Raw genomic sequence first — 16,652 nt, 5'->3', positions numbered from 1 at the left:
AATTTTTGGCAGAGAAGTAATGAATTAGAGGTACAGAATGGGGTATAAATTTTCAAATACTGATAAAGTATAGACTCCTTTTCCTTGACTAAACCTTATTTGTTCCTGGTAAAGACTTTTCTGGGAGGGAAGAGGAAAGGGAAGCTAATTATTGGAAAGAACAAAGTAGGTAATGATAGTGATACCGAAATAAAAGAGAAAAGAATTTAACATGTACACAATACTCAGCCCACCAAGATGGTGTATTATGAGCATCAACCTAGCTAGCTAGCTGTACTCCATACATTCCCTGCAAACAACTTTAAAATTCTGTCTGAAATAAAATATCAGAATGTCAGAACCAATAAAAAGTCAGAGTGAGACATTTTTCTGGCCTACAAAAACTTTGAAGGTTAGGAGAAGTTTGTAATATGTGGTGAAAACCTGTTCAGAGTATACACACAACAGCAGCAATAAAAGTGGCTTGCAATAACAATAGGAGCAGCAGTCTTAGGAATTCTCATCCCAGAACCATGAAAGAATTAGACTAATGGTCAGAAAAAAGATATAAAGGGACCTGTGGCTGGCACTGGGTACAACTAGCACTGATTAGCAACTTTTTTTGCCCATATGTGGTTTTGGGTTGCAGTTCCAAAGCAAAAAAGAGAATTGGGACTTGGTCACAAGGGAGTAAGGGCCTGGTTGAAGTTCCAAGGAAAAGAGATTGCTAGTGCTTATGGTTGCAGGAGACAAAAGGCACTTTCTGGATAAAGACTAGCTAGAATAAAGACCAAGATAGTAGTCACCACACCTCTCCCAGGATCATACCACCTCAGAAGCACCAAAAACTGACAGATCCTTAACGCTAGCTCTAAAAATATCAGGGTGGGAAAAGTCTGAAGTTGGAGATAGGCTCTGTTTATCTGGAGCTAAGTTTAAAACAAAATTTAAAGCTAGGAAATAGGCTGGAAATATGAGCAAGCAACTAAAAAAGAATTTGACCATAAAAAAGCTATTATGACAGCAGGGAAGACCAACACATAAACTTAGAAGATGACAACAATGTGAAAATAGCTCACAAAAGAGCATCAAAGAAAAAAATGTTAATTGGACACAAGTCCAGTAAGAATTCCTGAAAAACTTAAAGAAAGAGTGTGGAGAAAAAAATGGGAAAAGAAATGAATGGTGCAAGAAAATCATGAAAAGAGAATTAACAGCTTGCTAAAAGAGGCACAAACAATGCTAAAGAAAATAACACCTAAAAACTAGAATTGACCTAATAGAAAATGAGTAATGAAAATTTACTGAAGAACTCTTTTTTAAAAACAGAATTGGCCAAATGAGGGACAAAGATATAAAACTTCTCTGAAAAAAATAATTCTTTAAAAATTAGAATTGGGTAAATGAAAATTAATGACTTCATGAGATATCAAGAAACAATAAAACATAGTCAAAAGAATGCAAAAAATGCAAGAAAATGTGAAATATCTCATCAGAAAAACAACTGATCTAAATAATAGATAAGAAGTGATGATTGAATTGTTGATAAAAAAAATAAAAGAGATAAAAATTGCTGGCCTACTTGGAACCCATCACCAAAGTAAGAGCCAAACTATCATATTTCAAATAAGAGCCAAACTACTCATATTTCTTGAATAAGGGAAATTGCCTCAATATTTTAGATTCAGAAGGTAAAATCAAAACTGAAAGAATTTATTGATCATCTCCTGATAGAGAGCCCAAAAAGAAAATTCCCAAGGATATTATAGCCAAATATCAGAACTCCCCAATTAAAGAAAATATTTCAAACATCCAGAAAGAAACAGTTCAACTACTGTAGAACCAGTCAGAATTACACAAGATTTAATGACTTTCTTAAAAGAGCCTAGGACTTGGAATATGGTAATTCCAAAATGCAAAGGAGCTAGGATAACAATCAAGAATAATCTATATAGTAAAACTGAGTATAATTCTTCAAGGAGAAAGTGGACATTCAGTGAAATAGCATTCCTGAATAGAAAATTTGACATTTAAATGTAAGGCTCAAGAGCACAAAAAGGTAAGCATGAAAGAAATCATAAAGGATTCAATCAAGTTAGACTGTTTACATTCCTATATGGAAAATGATAAATGTAATTTTTACTTACTTTATTGTTATTGGGGCAGTTAAATGGAATTTATATAAACATAGGGAAGAGTTGTGTTTATCATTTGTAGTGGCAAACAAGGAGATGCTCATCAATTGGGAAATGGTTGAACTAGTTGTGACACATGATTATGATGAAATGACTAGGTGGGTGGTTTCAGAAAAATATGGTCAGACCTACATGAACTGATGCAACATGAAGAGAGAAGAACTGGGAGATCATTATACATAGCAACAGCAGTGTTGTAATAATAATAATCAATTGTGAAAGAGTTGGCTAAATAATCCAAGACAATTTCAAAAGACATGTTGAAAAAAATGCTTTTGATCTCCAGAGCAATAATTGGGAACTCTTAGTGGAAATAGAAGTATAATTTTCTTATTTATTTTTCTTGCCTTTTTTGAAATATGACTATTGTGGAAATATTCATAATTTCACATGTGTAATTGATATCATATTGTTTGCCTTCTTAATGGATGGGGAAGAGGTAGGAGGAAGGAAGAGAATTTGGAACTCAAAATTTAAAAAGAAAAGAATGTTAAAAAATAATTTTAAAAAATTTCATATATATTTTAAAAAACCAAGCTGTGGGTAATAAAAGATTCATCATTTCTTACATAAACTTCCTCTGTTATCTGATGTATATTAAAATATTCATTTTGTTGCTATCTGCCAAGCTTACGATAAAAAGTCTTTTAAAAAAGTATTCTGAATAGAGATCAAGTAGGTATTGATTGTATCCACCAAAAAATAAATGTTTCAAACATTAAACATGAAATCATGAAACCCATAAGCATGCATTGACAAATTGCTGAAAATGTGAAACAGTAATTTATAATCCTATTATATTCTCCAAAAAGGTTGAGATTTAAAAACATCAGCTCATGAAACATTTTGTGGGATTGCTAAACAGACATTTCACTTTAACCACAGTTCTACAGCATCAAGCAAACTACTCAAAGACCATATTTTTGATTAAGCCAGGGCAGAGGATGGTCTCTTCTTCCTGGTATTGGTCATCTCCTCTGAGAAGTTTTTATTGGGAATACTTCCTACTGGACACCCAGTACTTGGTCCCAGGAGCTTTCTGACATCTTAAACTCATGTGGTTATCATCAAAGGTAGAAAATGTCTATCTCAGTATTATTGTTTGGTCACTTTGATGAGGGAAAGAAACAAAGCAGAAGAGATAGCCAGAAATTTAACATCCAATATTTGGCTTGCCTATATAACATATATTTTCACAATCCTGTGTGAACAGCTACCATAACTGCTGTGGGGAAGGAAGAAAAGCACCCATGCTTCCTTGAGAGGGATGTTCTAAGAATCTCAAAATGCTTAACATACAAAAAAAAAAGAAAAAAAAGAAAAAAGAAATAGAGAATGTGAAGATGAAGTCATTCTTTTTAAAGTCTACTGAGGAACAGCTAAGTGACACATTAGATACCTAAATTCAAATCCAGCTTTAGACGCTTGATTCTTACTAACTTTGTGACCCTTGATTGCCTCCCCAAAAATAAAAAAATAGAGTTATCCATGCTGGCTCAATGGACAGCCCTTGATGTCCTAATGGACAGTTCCACTCATAGGGAACAAGAGAAATAAGGGTATGGCTTCATTACCCTAAAGTACAAGGCTGGCTATGAGAACCAGTAGAGTGTTGCTGATTCATTCCCAAATCTTAAACTCTTCAGGTTTTTCTATAAATGACTTAACATCCAATAGATTAGGGACCAGGAAATGTGATGTTCCATATCAATTTAAAACCTATTCTATTTTCTCAACCTTTGTGGGTAGAAACACACCAACAGTACTGATCCCTTGTCATCTTGCATGTTTATTTAAGTACATTAGAGTACTTAGAGCTCTTAGGTTAACAGCCCTTCAAATTCAACATCTTTACTCTCTTTGGTCCTTTTCATCTGTATGCATTTTTTCCTTTGCTACTTTTGTGATAAAACAGAATGTGCAAACAATTCCAGCTTGTTACCCAAAGAAACTTTGTACACACAAATATTTAGACCTTGAGAGTTGAACCTGAAAATAATAGCTTCTGAATGACTTTGGTTGTTGTAGGTTATTCTCTTAATGGGATATAAGACTTAATTCCCATGGAGTTCCTGCCATGGAGTTCAGCCACATTTCTCAGCTTTAGACTTCCTCTACTCCTCTCTCTTTGCTTAGCTAGCAGAGCATTGCGGTATGAAGTTGACTCATCAAGTTAAATTCAATGGGTCCCCTGGAATCATAAATGTGATGCCTTTTCATTGTCTGAACCCTTTTGAGTCCCTAAAGCCTCCCACATGACTTGCTGTTCATGATATAACTACCCAGAGATTTGACTGGATACAGCTGCATATTTTATATCTTGCTTTCCTCAGACAGATTTTGGCATGGCTTTTTACCCTCTGGGTTATTTTGTCAATATAGAAGAGGCTGATTTGGCTTAGGAAAAGACCTAAATTCTATCCTTTCACTTGGCTCCATTATTATGCAGTCTATGTAACTAGGATTTTTTTTTTGTCTTAAAGAAAAACAGCTTCCCTTGTTAGTGAATTCATATAACCCCCCTTTATTCATTTATGTGCTTAATGCAAGGTGACAAATAAAAACTGAGATAGAAAGGAATAGAGATTTCAAAGAGGCATCCTTCATTAAGGAAGATAGAATTGTTTAACTGTGACTATTGGAATTTCTTTTGTAATGCCAAATTAAATGTATTTGAACATAGAGTTCACTAGAAACAGAGATTTGATTCACTGGGGAGAAAAACACAGTCTGCTAGATGCGTATTCTATCTCACTGGCTATATATTATTACGAGTTAGTACTAGCTAAGTAAGTAATAAGAAAAAACTGTTGCACTTGATTAAAATCATGATCAGGTTTACAAAAAGAAGGGCAGTATAGTATAGTGAATACAATATTGACTTTAGAATTGAGACCTAGATTTGAATCTTATTTCTAATACTTACCAGCCATATGACCATAGGCAAATCAACTAATCAAATAATGAGCATTTTGAAAGTGCCTACTATGTGCAAAGCTTGTATTAGAAACTGAGGGCATAAAAACAGGTGTTTCTTCTATCTGAGCCTCAATTTCCCCAACTATAAGATGAGAATAACGGTACTTATCTATCCTTGCTACTAGAGTTCTTGGGAGAAAAATATTTTGCAGATTTTAAAATATACCAACCTTATAACAGTTATAGCAGCATAGAATCTTAAAGATAGGGCTGGATTTTAAATTAGGAAATGAGGGCTTGACACTACTTTCTGGTACTTATTTACTTTGTGACCCTAATTAGGCCCTTTAAATTCCCAGTGGCTTAGTTTTTTCTTCTGTAAAATAGGGAGAATAATGCTTCATTATCGATATCCCAGGGTCATTATGAGTAAAGCACAGCAAGGAGCAGCCCCATTTTTGAGAATACAGATGCATTTCAACATTTAAATGCTTAGTGATGAAACTGCAATATATAAAGACTTTACCTTTCTTCCTTAACAATATTGGCTGCTATCTGGGTTTTTTGACACTGACTATCCATACTAATGATGTCTTTTGTCTTTAATCCCCTATTTTTATGTGAGACAAGCTTTTGTCTCATCCCATACACCCAGAGAGTTTTCTGGGTAGTTTGAAAGCAATCAAGTTCCCTGCTCCCATGATAAAATTCCTAAAAGATATCTTTACTTGGATTACTCAAAGTTTTTCATTGATTATATGTTAAAGCATAGACATCATGCATCCTTCTATTGCCTTCTGTTTAATTTTTTGGTGAAGGTGATATTTCATTTTACTATTATGTATCAGCATGTAGAATAATTGGTATTTAAAAAGATGGGTCTTTATTTTATGGGAAGTCTAAGATCAGTAAAGAACGATTAGCTATTTTTTGAAGGCAATCCAACCTGCTCCCTTTCTCCTATTGATGAGATTTAGATTTGGGGTACCCAAATGAAAATGAGGTCTAGTGGCAAATTTGGGGTACAGGGAGTCAAATGGAGCTCCCCTGAAACTGCTTTGGATTCGGCCCAAAGGTAGGGAGTTAAATGAAGTCTAGTGGTGGCGCCAGAGTCCCCTGTAAAGGAATTTACAGACCCAAAAACCTAGATTGATAAAAGAAGTTTATTATGGGGATTGGAAGTAAGGTTATAGTCTAATCTAGTTAAGGAAATAGGTGAGAGTAAAGAGAAGGGACACTGGAAACCGTATTCCAGTGGACGGAGGCTCCTTGGGATGCCAAGCATGGCACAGCTGGCATGTTTGGAACCTCTGCAAAGAGAGGATTTTAGTTTGGCTCTTATATAATGGGAGCTTTGGCTACAAGCTGATTTTCTCTTTCAAGGATTTTCTGAGTTCCGGAGTCCCCTCTTCACTATTCAATTCTGATGCCTACACATTATCTATCTATACTGTCTATCCTAGATTTACATAGTTAAGGACAAGTTCTATAGGGTGCTCATTCAAAGGTATGCTAAAAAGTGTGCAGTTGAGATTCTTCATCCACTTGGTCACAGTTTCATAGTTGTGTAGACTGGTCTGAAAGCAGGATTGGTGGTGGGCCAGCGAGCCATTGCTATTAAACATCTTTGTTGCAGTGGACCCTACCTAGTTGAATTCCCAAAATATTCCATGAGGCAAGTAGGAAGGAGCACTGACAGGATTATTGAATTCCTTGCATTGACAAAATCATCATGACCCCACAGTTACTGTATCCAAACAGAGGCTAAGTTATGATGTCAATATCCCCACCAAGGTAATTTTTCTCTTATAAAAGAAATTTCCCTTATCCCACTTCTTTACTTACTCCTTTTAGTATGCTAATTGCTTTTAGCATAATTGCTTTTAGGGCTAGCTCGCTTGTTAACCATCATAAAGGTTAGTTTATTAGGGATTTATTATTGCCTTTATGGCATCTTCCTCCTAATATGGTATCTTCCCCCTTGTCTGTACCCCATCAGTCCTTTAACACTCATAATTATATGGCATCTAGCACTAAACTTCTTTATATACCTAGCTTTGATGGAGAAAAATTTGTCATGATGATTTTTGCAAAAGATTTTAATTTGTCTTCTGTTAATATTATGTATCTTCTTTTAAATAAAGGACTTCTCTTTTTCTTCCATTCCCCCCCCCCCCCAAAGAACACAGAGTTCTTCTGGTCTTTACCTTTAGTCTGCCTGCATAGCTTGTGTCCTGTTTGTCCCTATATTTGGTAATATAAAAATCATTACAACTTTAAAGTCTATCCAGCTTCCAATATCTTCCCCATGTTTTTTTTTCTCTCCTGGTATTCTCATAATATGGCCTTAAAGTCTACCCAGGCTCCTGCAGATATTAATTAATTTTCCTTTATTTTCTGTTATTCCCCACTATTTGACTCCTCGGCTCCCTCCCAAATATATTGCTTCAGAATTGTTAACTGCTTAGTAAGTAGTTTCTTCCCCTACTATAACTGCCACACCTTGCCTAAAGCAAATCCCAAGACTCACATAGCCTGAAATTGGCTGAAATTCTAAACTTTGGAGCTAGTACTGCATGAAAATCACTTGTTTGGGGCTATGGTTCTCCTCTTCCTCCCCCTCATCCCTACAAAGTGTTCATTATTAACCTATTTGATAATTGGTTGATTGTCTTCTGGGAGTGAGAGAAAGGAAGGTAAATTGAAAGTTTAAAAAGGTTAATGGTTTCTTAACTCATGGTAAATTAAAATGATAGAAGCAAGTTAATTCAGGACATTTTCTATATCCCTTTTAAAGGAAATTTCTCAGATGATTAGGGAAAAAAGAAAAGAAACTATATGTTCATAGCAGCTCTCTTTGTGGTAACAAAGAATTGGAAATTGCAGGGATGCTCGTGAATTCAGGAAATGACTGAAAAAGTTATGATATATGATTGTGATGCTATACTACTGTGCTATAAGAAATGATGAGCACAATGATCTTAGAAAAACAGAAAAGACTTGCAAGAAATAATGAAGAGTGAAATGAACAGAACCAAGAGAATATTGCATTCAGTAATTGTAGAGGATTGGAACTCTGGAGAAGTATATTTGAAATAAGGTGTTAACTTAGTGGAATTGATGAGATAATGGTTCTCTAGTTCACATACATACTTAGTATGGTGATATAATAGTGATGAGGTCTAGATTTAGGGAACCAAAATGAGATTAGTTTCTGGTAGTCAGGGAGTTAAATGATAAGGTCTAGTGGCAGGTTTGGGGTTCAGGGAAACAAATGGAGGTCAGAATGAAGACAATTCAGCATAGATTAATTACCCCATAGCAGTGTATGAGCAAATTGCTACTGCTGCTATAAAGGTTTGGGGTACCCTCCCAGGGAAAGATCGAGAGGAAGCCTTCACAAAAATAGAGCAAGGTCCCAATGAACCTTTTGCTGATTTTGTGAGACCTTTGCAGATAGTGTCACAAGAACCATTGGAGAAAATGCAGCTACAAGAATAATGATCATACAACTGGCTAAGGAAATTGCCAGTGAGGTTTGCAGAAGAATTATGGGGACTACACAAAGATGCTTTTTTAGAGAAGATCATAAGATGCTGTGCCACAGTGGGCACAAATGCTTATTATACCCAGACTATGATGAACATGGGAAGACAGGGTCCCTCTTGGCAAGCGACTTCTAGAGAAATTCGTCAATGTTTTCAGTGTGGAAAAGTTGGACATCTGAGAGCCCAATGTAAGTATAGAGATAGAGTGAGAGGACAGGGTGAGAGAAGACCTAAAACCCCATGTCCAAAATGCAACCGAGGCTTCCACTGGGCCTCAGAATGTAGATTCACCCAGAGAAATGAGAGGCAGGGCCCAGTCCCAAGATTTCAAACAAAAGACAAGTGAGGCATGATGGCAACTGAGGTTACACCTTTAGAAGTTCAGGACTCTGATGTGATCAATTAGCTGAAAAGTAATCACATGGCAGAAAGGGATTACAATTGGGGAGAATACAGACTTTTTTAACCCAACAGAAGGGCAGTGTCCAGTGTGAGCAGCTCCAATGTAATTGCCAGATGATGTGGAGAAATCTAGAAAGTGGTAAAATAGAAGGGACTAGATAGGTTAACTGCTTGGGAGAAAGGGTTTGTTTGTATTTCTACAGATGGAGTAGAATCAGATGGGTGCCAACAATCACCTAGAAAGAGAGAGAAAAAAGAGAAAAACCTTGAAACAAAGAAGACCTAAGAAATATCTGACACTGAAAGAGCATGGCTGATAATGAGACTGTTAAAAAACTTTAAAACCAGCAGGAATCATTGGATTCCCTGAGATGAAAAATTGTTCATAAGACTGGTACAGAACTTCAAAACCAGCAGGAATCATTGGATTTCCTGAGATAAAAAATTGTTGATAAGACTGTTACAGAACTTCAGAACTTGCAGGAATCATTGGATACCCTACACACATGAAGTAATGGACAATAGATTCCTTTTGGACTATTTCTAGGACTTATGGACATGTATAATTCCTCATGTTGATTCATGTTATTTGTTACATCACTACTAGCCTGTGTTACTATGTACTTATGTAATTTATGTAATTATGTGTAATACCTCCCATGTTGATATTATGTATACCTGTTTCAAATGAGACCCTTCAGAAACCAGCTAATCTAATCTGATTTCCTTTGGTGTTTTCATCACCTTTCATCATCTTCCTGATGTCTCAGGAAGGGCATGATCACCTCCTTTTATGGTGTTTTCACCCCTTTTTTGAGGAGTCAGGAAAGGTATGATCACCTCCTTTTTGGGGTTCTCACCTTCTTGAGAAGTGAGGAGGAGAGTGACCACCTTATGTTCTAAAACAAAAGAAAGGGGAGATGTTATGGACCAATACTCTAAACTTGAAACAAGGATTCTTACAACGTGCTAACTCAGTGGAATTGATAAAGACAATGGTAATTCAGTACATGTATTTAGTACTTAATATAGTTCTACAAGATTCACACCTATGATAAGAGAGCATATAAGCTCAGACAAACTCAGGGAGAGACAGAACTAGGGAAGACAGGTGGTGGTGGTCCTCCTGCCTCCCCCACAGAAATCAAAATACATTCAGGAGGATCTCAAGAAAGCTGGCTCTGGCCCCAGGCAAGGAGATAATAAAGGATTTGGACTTTAACACCTGACTACTCTTCTAGTTATTACTGAACTGAAACAAAGGCTGTTTCCAGAGATCCCAAAGAAACCAAACTAAAAAGAACACTACAGGAGATGATCTAAGCCTACAAGTTCTTTTGAGACACTTTGCAATCCCAGCCCAAAACCCCAATATGTTTTAGAGTCCATCCCATATTCCAACATTTGATGGCTTGTATGGAAGAGTTTTAGAACTCAAATGTATTTGGGGAGATCTAGCACTTCTGCACCCTCTACAATTTCATATACCAAAAAAATCAAGGCAACTACTAAATGGACTCCCCATTTAGTCCAAGTGGACTTGGACTAAATCAGCTCAAGTAGAAAATGAAACCTCCCATTTAATACCCAACTTGTATGATAACAAGTCAAAATAAAGTCAAGGCTTGTTGGTGAATACCTGTGATTATTAAAACAATACTTGAGGGAGATTAGTCTAAAATTTGCTATCAAAATTTAAGTACAGTACCTATTGGAAAAGTTGATTCATTTTTTCTTTAGTTTTCTATTTTCTTTCTTAGCCTAATAAATGACAAATGTTTGGTAGTTATTTTCAGACATATTTATTATGTAAATCAGCAGTAATTCCATGGACAGCAATCTCATTATTGAAGGGGGTTGTGGTCCCTTTAAGAAACTATGTTTTCTATTGATTTGTGATTCCTTTCAGATTATTCCCAGCCCCTCCTGGTTGAGACATTTCAGTTCAGCAAGTCAGGGCCTTTGATTCACAAATCCTGGTCAAAAGCATCCCTTTGAATTCTAATAGGAAATCTGGGCTTATCCCAGCCCCCATTGAAGCTGAGCCAACTTGAGCTCTCCCAGCCCCCATTCTGATGATCTGCTTGGGTTTCCCAACTCCCACCAAGACAAGCTTCCATCAAGGAAGGTCTTTGCAGATGGACTTTGGCAGTTCCCTTTACTGCCAGGATCTTCTGCCCACTGAGAACTGCATTCTCAGTGCAAAACTCCATTTTCCATAGATCTGCCCACTGGAATACTCTTTGCAGTGCCATCCTCTCTTTACCCTCACCTATTTCCCTAACCAGACTTTATGCTTCCATTCCCCATAATAAACCTCTTTTATTAATCTAGGTTTTCGGGTCTGTAAATTCCTTTACAAAGAACCTTTGCACTATCAGAAGGGAGTCCCCCAAACTCCCTATCCTTGTGCCAAATCCCAAGGGGTTGCAGGGGAGCTCCATTTGATTCCTTGAACCCTGAACCTGTCACTAGACTCATTTAACTCCCTGACCACCTAATTTCATTTGGGTTCCCTAAATCTAAACTTCATCATTATGATATGAATTTTGAGTTTATTCTCTTCCCTTGTCAGGAAGAAGCCCAACTGGCTATTATCAGACATAACCTAGTCCCAGACATCCTGTTTGTGTAGAATGATTGTAAAAATGAAACTCTTTTCTCAGTCTCCATGTCTAACTCTCCAACCCCTGGGCCTCTTTTAGCAACCTTTGAGATATTGATTAGCATATCTTTACACCAATCCATCTGGTTCCTCCTTGATCCCTCCCTCTGAGCTACCAGATTCTTCCCTGATACTTCCTCTCCTCCCCTGAAAAATCCCCGAGGTTGTATTTCCTTATAAAAGATGTGCTCAAGATAAAGATCTTTGCTAAATCCTTTTCAAAACTAAGCCTCGAAAAGATACTCTTTCTCCCTCACAGGGTCTTCCCTTTGTTATAGTAAACTCCTCTAGGAATTTAGACTGAAAGTCAATGGCATATTCAAGCCTCACAGCATATTTGTTTAATGAATTCTCCAGCTCCTTTCCTTGGTAACCTTAGTGCCCTCCCAAATCCATTTCACATTTACCATTCCTGGTGTCTGTTCATTTTGTCTATTACCTTTTCTCCTAAATAACTCCACTTTTTGGCAAAGAGAATGACCATTGTGAATTTGTCACATGTTTATTTTGAACTAGGAATTGCTGCGCTGATCTCATCAATTGGTCTTATGATTAAATGCTATCACTACAGAATTTTTAGTTGATAAAAGCAGTAATGCATTGGGCCAAGAACTGATCTTGGAATTGAGAAGACCAGGAGTCCAGTCAGATCTTAGCCTTTGACATATACTGACTCTGACCCAGAGGAAGTCACTTAAGTTTACAATGCCTCAGTTAACTCCTTAAGACTAGTCTGTAGAACAATTGTAAATAAGCTTTGGCAGAAGATGCAAAATTGTTGTTTACCAGAGAGTTTCGTTCAGGTCTGAGCAAAATCAAAACATCATATCTCAAAAACTTGATTGTTTTAGTCTCACTCTCTTTTATCTGGTTTCTCTTACTTCTGTCTTAGGAAAGACCTTAAGTGCTTCATCTAACCAGAGTCAGCAGACAACTGGATTTCCAAATATTTCTTCCCAGGTACAGTACAGTAAAGCCTTAGTAGGGGTATTCAACTCAAAGTTTAAATGTGAGCATAAAGAAAGAACCTGCCCAGTAGATGTCAGAGAAGAAAAATGCTGACTTGATACAACTCTTTTTTTTTAAATAGTATTTTATTTTTCCAAATATTGGCAAAGATAGTTTTCAACATTCACCTTTGTAAAAACCTTTGCAATAACCCTTTTGAGAGAGGAAGATTATAAGAGGAAATTTTCATATTGAATCTTGTTTCTCTTTCAGATGAGAACTTAAGAATTTGGATGATTTTAAATACAGGAGGTGAAGGGCTTGAAAATTTCCTCCTCTTGATAATTTAACTCCATTTACCCAAAATGTATTAAATGTCTATGGTCATTGACAACCTTAAGATTAATCACTATTATTCCAGAGTTTTGAGTTCATAAAAGGCAGTGAAGTTCTGGCTTCAAATCCTGCCTCTGACACACAAACTGACTGTGAAGAGCATTGTACTAAATGATGGAAGAGAAAGAGATAAGGAAGTCTGTTGTCTTATCATAATAGTATACTAGAAATGATACACAAAGGATATGGCCTACAGAAATAGAAAGTAGAACTTCTATTCATTGGAGAGGTCTGAAATATTATACAAGGTCTTGGGGGAGGGGGGGGAGATAATTTCCGATTGGGCTATTAATCAAGATTACTTAGAGGATGTGTTTCAGAAGCTCAGTTGGAATTAAATAAATGGAAATTGGGGATATGGGAGAAATAAAGTATGAAGAACAGTATTCCATGTATTCAAAGACCCCAAAGAAAGAAGGCATATATATTAGATAATAGTTTTTCAGAGTTGGGACTAGCAGTTGCTAAAGGCATCAAGAAATTTCCATTTTTTTTTCTTAGCTTCCTATGTATTTGTTTTGTACTATCTGGGATTATCCTCCAATGTATAGTTTCTACTAAGCACCTTTGATTTTGATCTCTACCACTTCTAAATTTTGACTCAATTAAAAATGTTGGTTATCTCTTCCTCAGAGAAGAATAAGAGCTTCCATGTTTTAAACCTAAAGGCTATACATTTTCCCCAGATCTTTTAGAAAAAAAGCAGAAATCCTTGTTTTAGAATTGTCTTGTTCTATCAAAATCTTTACCACCAAGGCCTGTCACCTTTTTAGCACATATTTCAACCTCAGGTACCAAACTTTTTAAAGAAATGGCACCTCTACAACCAGCTATTGTTTTATGTGTTCTTTTGTAAAGGGGTTCCTCTATTAGTGGGACTTCTGACATTTATAATGAGCTTTTCTCTCCAAGGTTAGAAAATTGAATTATTATAATATATTTTCTTTCAGGTAACAACTGACAACACAATTGATAATATAAGATGTATGCCTGAATATCAGAAAGGTGAAAAAAACTTTTTTTTTTTTAAGGAATTGGGGAAGGGATAGCATTTTCCATTTTTTAAGTCCAGTTAGTACACTGTATTTATGCAAGTTCATTAACATGTTGATTCTCTATACAAATAGGAAATACAAGGTAAGGTGCCTGTAATTTTGCTGACACTTAAGATGAAGACAAGAAATTATTTGGCAAATATTAATTTCCTCACTAGCCTTTGCAAAGTCCAAGCATGAACTTTTTAGCTAGGAGAATTATCTGCTATCTTTGGTTTTGAAATTTGGTATTGACTTGAGTTTTTTTGTTTGTTTGTTTGTTTTGTTTGTACAGTGGGAAAACACTTTTGAAATAACCCTTAGGAATTATTTCATGTTTTTCATCATTATAGATCTCATGGATGATGGTAGATTAGTTTGGGAGCCAACATGTACATCTAACTATACTCCATATCAGTCTTCACTTTATAGTTTCATTAGCAGAGATAATAATTTAGTACCACTGGAATCCATTGGATGGTAAAGTGGATAGAGCATTAGATTTGGAGCTGAACAAGATCTGTGTTCAGATCTTATTTTGTGTAGTTATTGAGTGAAGGTGGGTGAAGAACCTCTCTTCTCTAAGCCTCATTTTCTTTATTTACAGAATAGAGATAGTAATAATACTTATTCCATAGGGTTATTATAAGAACTAGATGAGAAAATTTTATAGAACATTGAAAAAATTTTAAAACTGTTGAAATATCAATTATGAATGCTCTTAAAAGATTATTATAATCTTATATAATGCCTATCCTCCATTATCCTGTGGATTTCACTCTTGCTTTTATTTTTTTTTCTCTAAAGCTTAATTAGAAAAATTATTAAAGAAAAATTCCTGTATTTTTAGTGATCGACTCTATTGATGTATTAAATGTTCATAACCAAAAAACTCTCCTTTTTTTGATTGAATTGTGGTGACAAGAATTTGATTGTCAAAAATTTAAGCAATTACATGGAAGATTGTTTTCTAACTAGTTTATTCAGAAAGTTTAATTTGGGTTTTTCAACAGCTTAAATACTTTAGTACTTCATTTCAGTATTAATTTTATGTTCTGTGTGAATCAGCAAATAAATAAGTTGTTTCAATGTCAGGAAAACAAATTGAATCATTTCAACATAGAATCTTTGTAAATTCTCTTTGGCAAGGCTGATCAATTTCTTTCTTTAAAAAAAATCAATATATTTTTTAGAAACAAGATCATTTCCAAGCAAATATCCAAACAAAATCCCTAACACAAACATTCTTCAAAAAAGTTATATATTTAAAAGGAATAGCAAGTTGTACATAAAAGATTTAAAATTTAAAACTATGTATACACATTAGCTTTAGCAATATGTACTTAGCTCTATACAAAGGATGTTGTATTTGATCAGAGTTTTTGTTTTGCCATTTTTTTTCCAGCAGCTGTAGTCATTGTGAATATTGTTCTTTTGATTCTGCTTTCTTCCCTGTGCATTACTTCATACTCATGTTTTCCTGAATTATCCCTCTTTGACATCTCTGTGGTGCAATAATATCCTATTACATTCATATGCTGTAATTTGTTTACCCATTCTCAAAGTATTGGGCACATATTTTCTTCCCATCTCTGTCTTATCATAAATAGTGTTGCTATGATTACTTTTTACATATGGAAGCTTTTCCTTGTTGTCAATCATCTGCTTTGGATGTAATTCCAGTAATGGAATATCTGGAGCAAAGGGTATGAATGATTTAGTAACTTTTCTTTCATAATTCCAAATTATTTTCAAAAGGAGTCAAAGCAATTCCAATACTATTACAATGAATTAGCATTCTTGCATGTTTTCACAGTCTCTTCACTAAAAACTTTTTTTATAGTTTACCATCTTTGTTAGCTTGGTGGGCATGAGGTGATCCATCAGAATTACCTTAATTTGTACCTTTTGATTATTAATTATTTTTAATATTAGGTAACTACTGATAGTTTATATTTCTTTTGAAAGTTGTTTCTGTCTGACCATTTTATCTATTGGAAAATGACTCTTGATTATGGTGGTTTTCATGAATTCTTTTAGTTTTTATATGTCAGACTTTTATCATGTTCCCTTAATGAAAAAATTAGCCAGTTAATATATTGTCTTCTTATTCTAACTGTATTGTCTTTGTATAAACGTCTTTTAACTTTCTTTAGTCAAGATTGTCTCTCTGTTTTTGTGATTTTTTTTCATCTTGAGTCTTGATTGCATTTTTTCTCTTTTCTATATAATTATTATTGATAATTTTGTATCTGTTCTCATCTTTTTATGTTGTGATTTTTATACTTTAATTATATATTCATTTGGGATTTATTGTGGCATGTGGTAGACCATTATCTATTTTTTTAAATTCCTTTCAAGTTTTCCTAGAAGTTTTTGTCACATAAAGAACTCCTGGCTAAGTTCTTTTCAGGACTAAGCCATCTCTGAGATTACTTTCTCTCTCCCTCCTCATAATGCCGTCCCTCTAATGGCACCTTTCTCCTTACTCAAGCTAATTCTAGTTAGTTTAACTATATGCTTGACCACTCTATTTTATATTTACCATTCCTGGTGTCTATTGCAT

The 16,652-nt window shown here is 35.2% G+C and overlaps 1 protein-coding gene across 2 annotated transcripts in view; it reads left to right on the top strand.

Annotated features, from left to right (window-relative positions):
• The window catches only part of IRAK3 (interleukin 1 receptor associated kinase 3), an 88,044-nt gene that overhangs the window by 23,217 nt on the left and 48,175 nt on the right, over nt 1–16,652 (top strand). For both annotated transcript variants that reach the window (XM_031940843.1, XM_031940842.1), the window contains exons 3-4: nt 12,601–12,668; nt 14,003–14,057. In XM_031940843.1, coding sequence (XP_031796703.1) covers nt 12,601–12,668; nt 14,003–14,057 — 123 coding nt within the window. The remainder of the gene's footprint in view (nt 1–12,600; nt 12,669–14,002; nt 14,058–16,652) is intronic.

This window comes from Sarcophilus harrisii, chromosome 5 (genome assembly GCF_902635505.1).
Source record: "Sarcophilus harrisii chromosome 5, mSarHar1.11, whole genome shotgun sequence".
In the NCBI taxonomy this organism is placed as follows: domain Eukaryota; kingdom Metazoa; phylum Chordata; class Mammalia; order Dasyuromorphia; family Dasyuridae; genus Sarcophilus; species Sarcophilus harrisii.
Note: the sequence above shows the minus strand (reverse complement) of the source record. Positions and strands in the feature narration are given on the sequence as shown.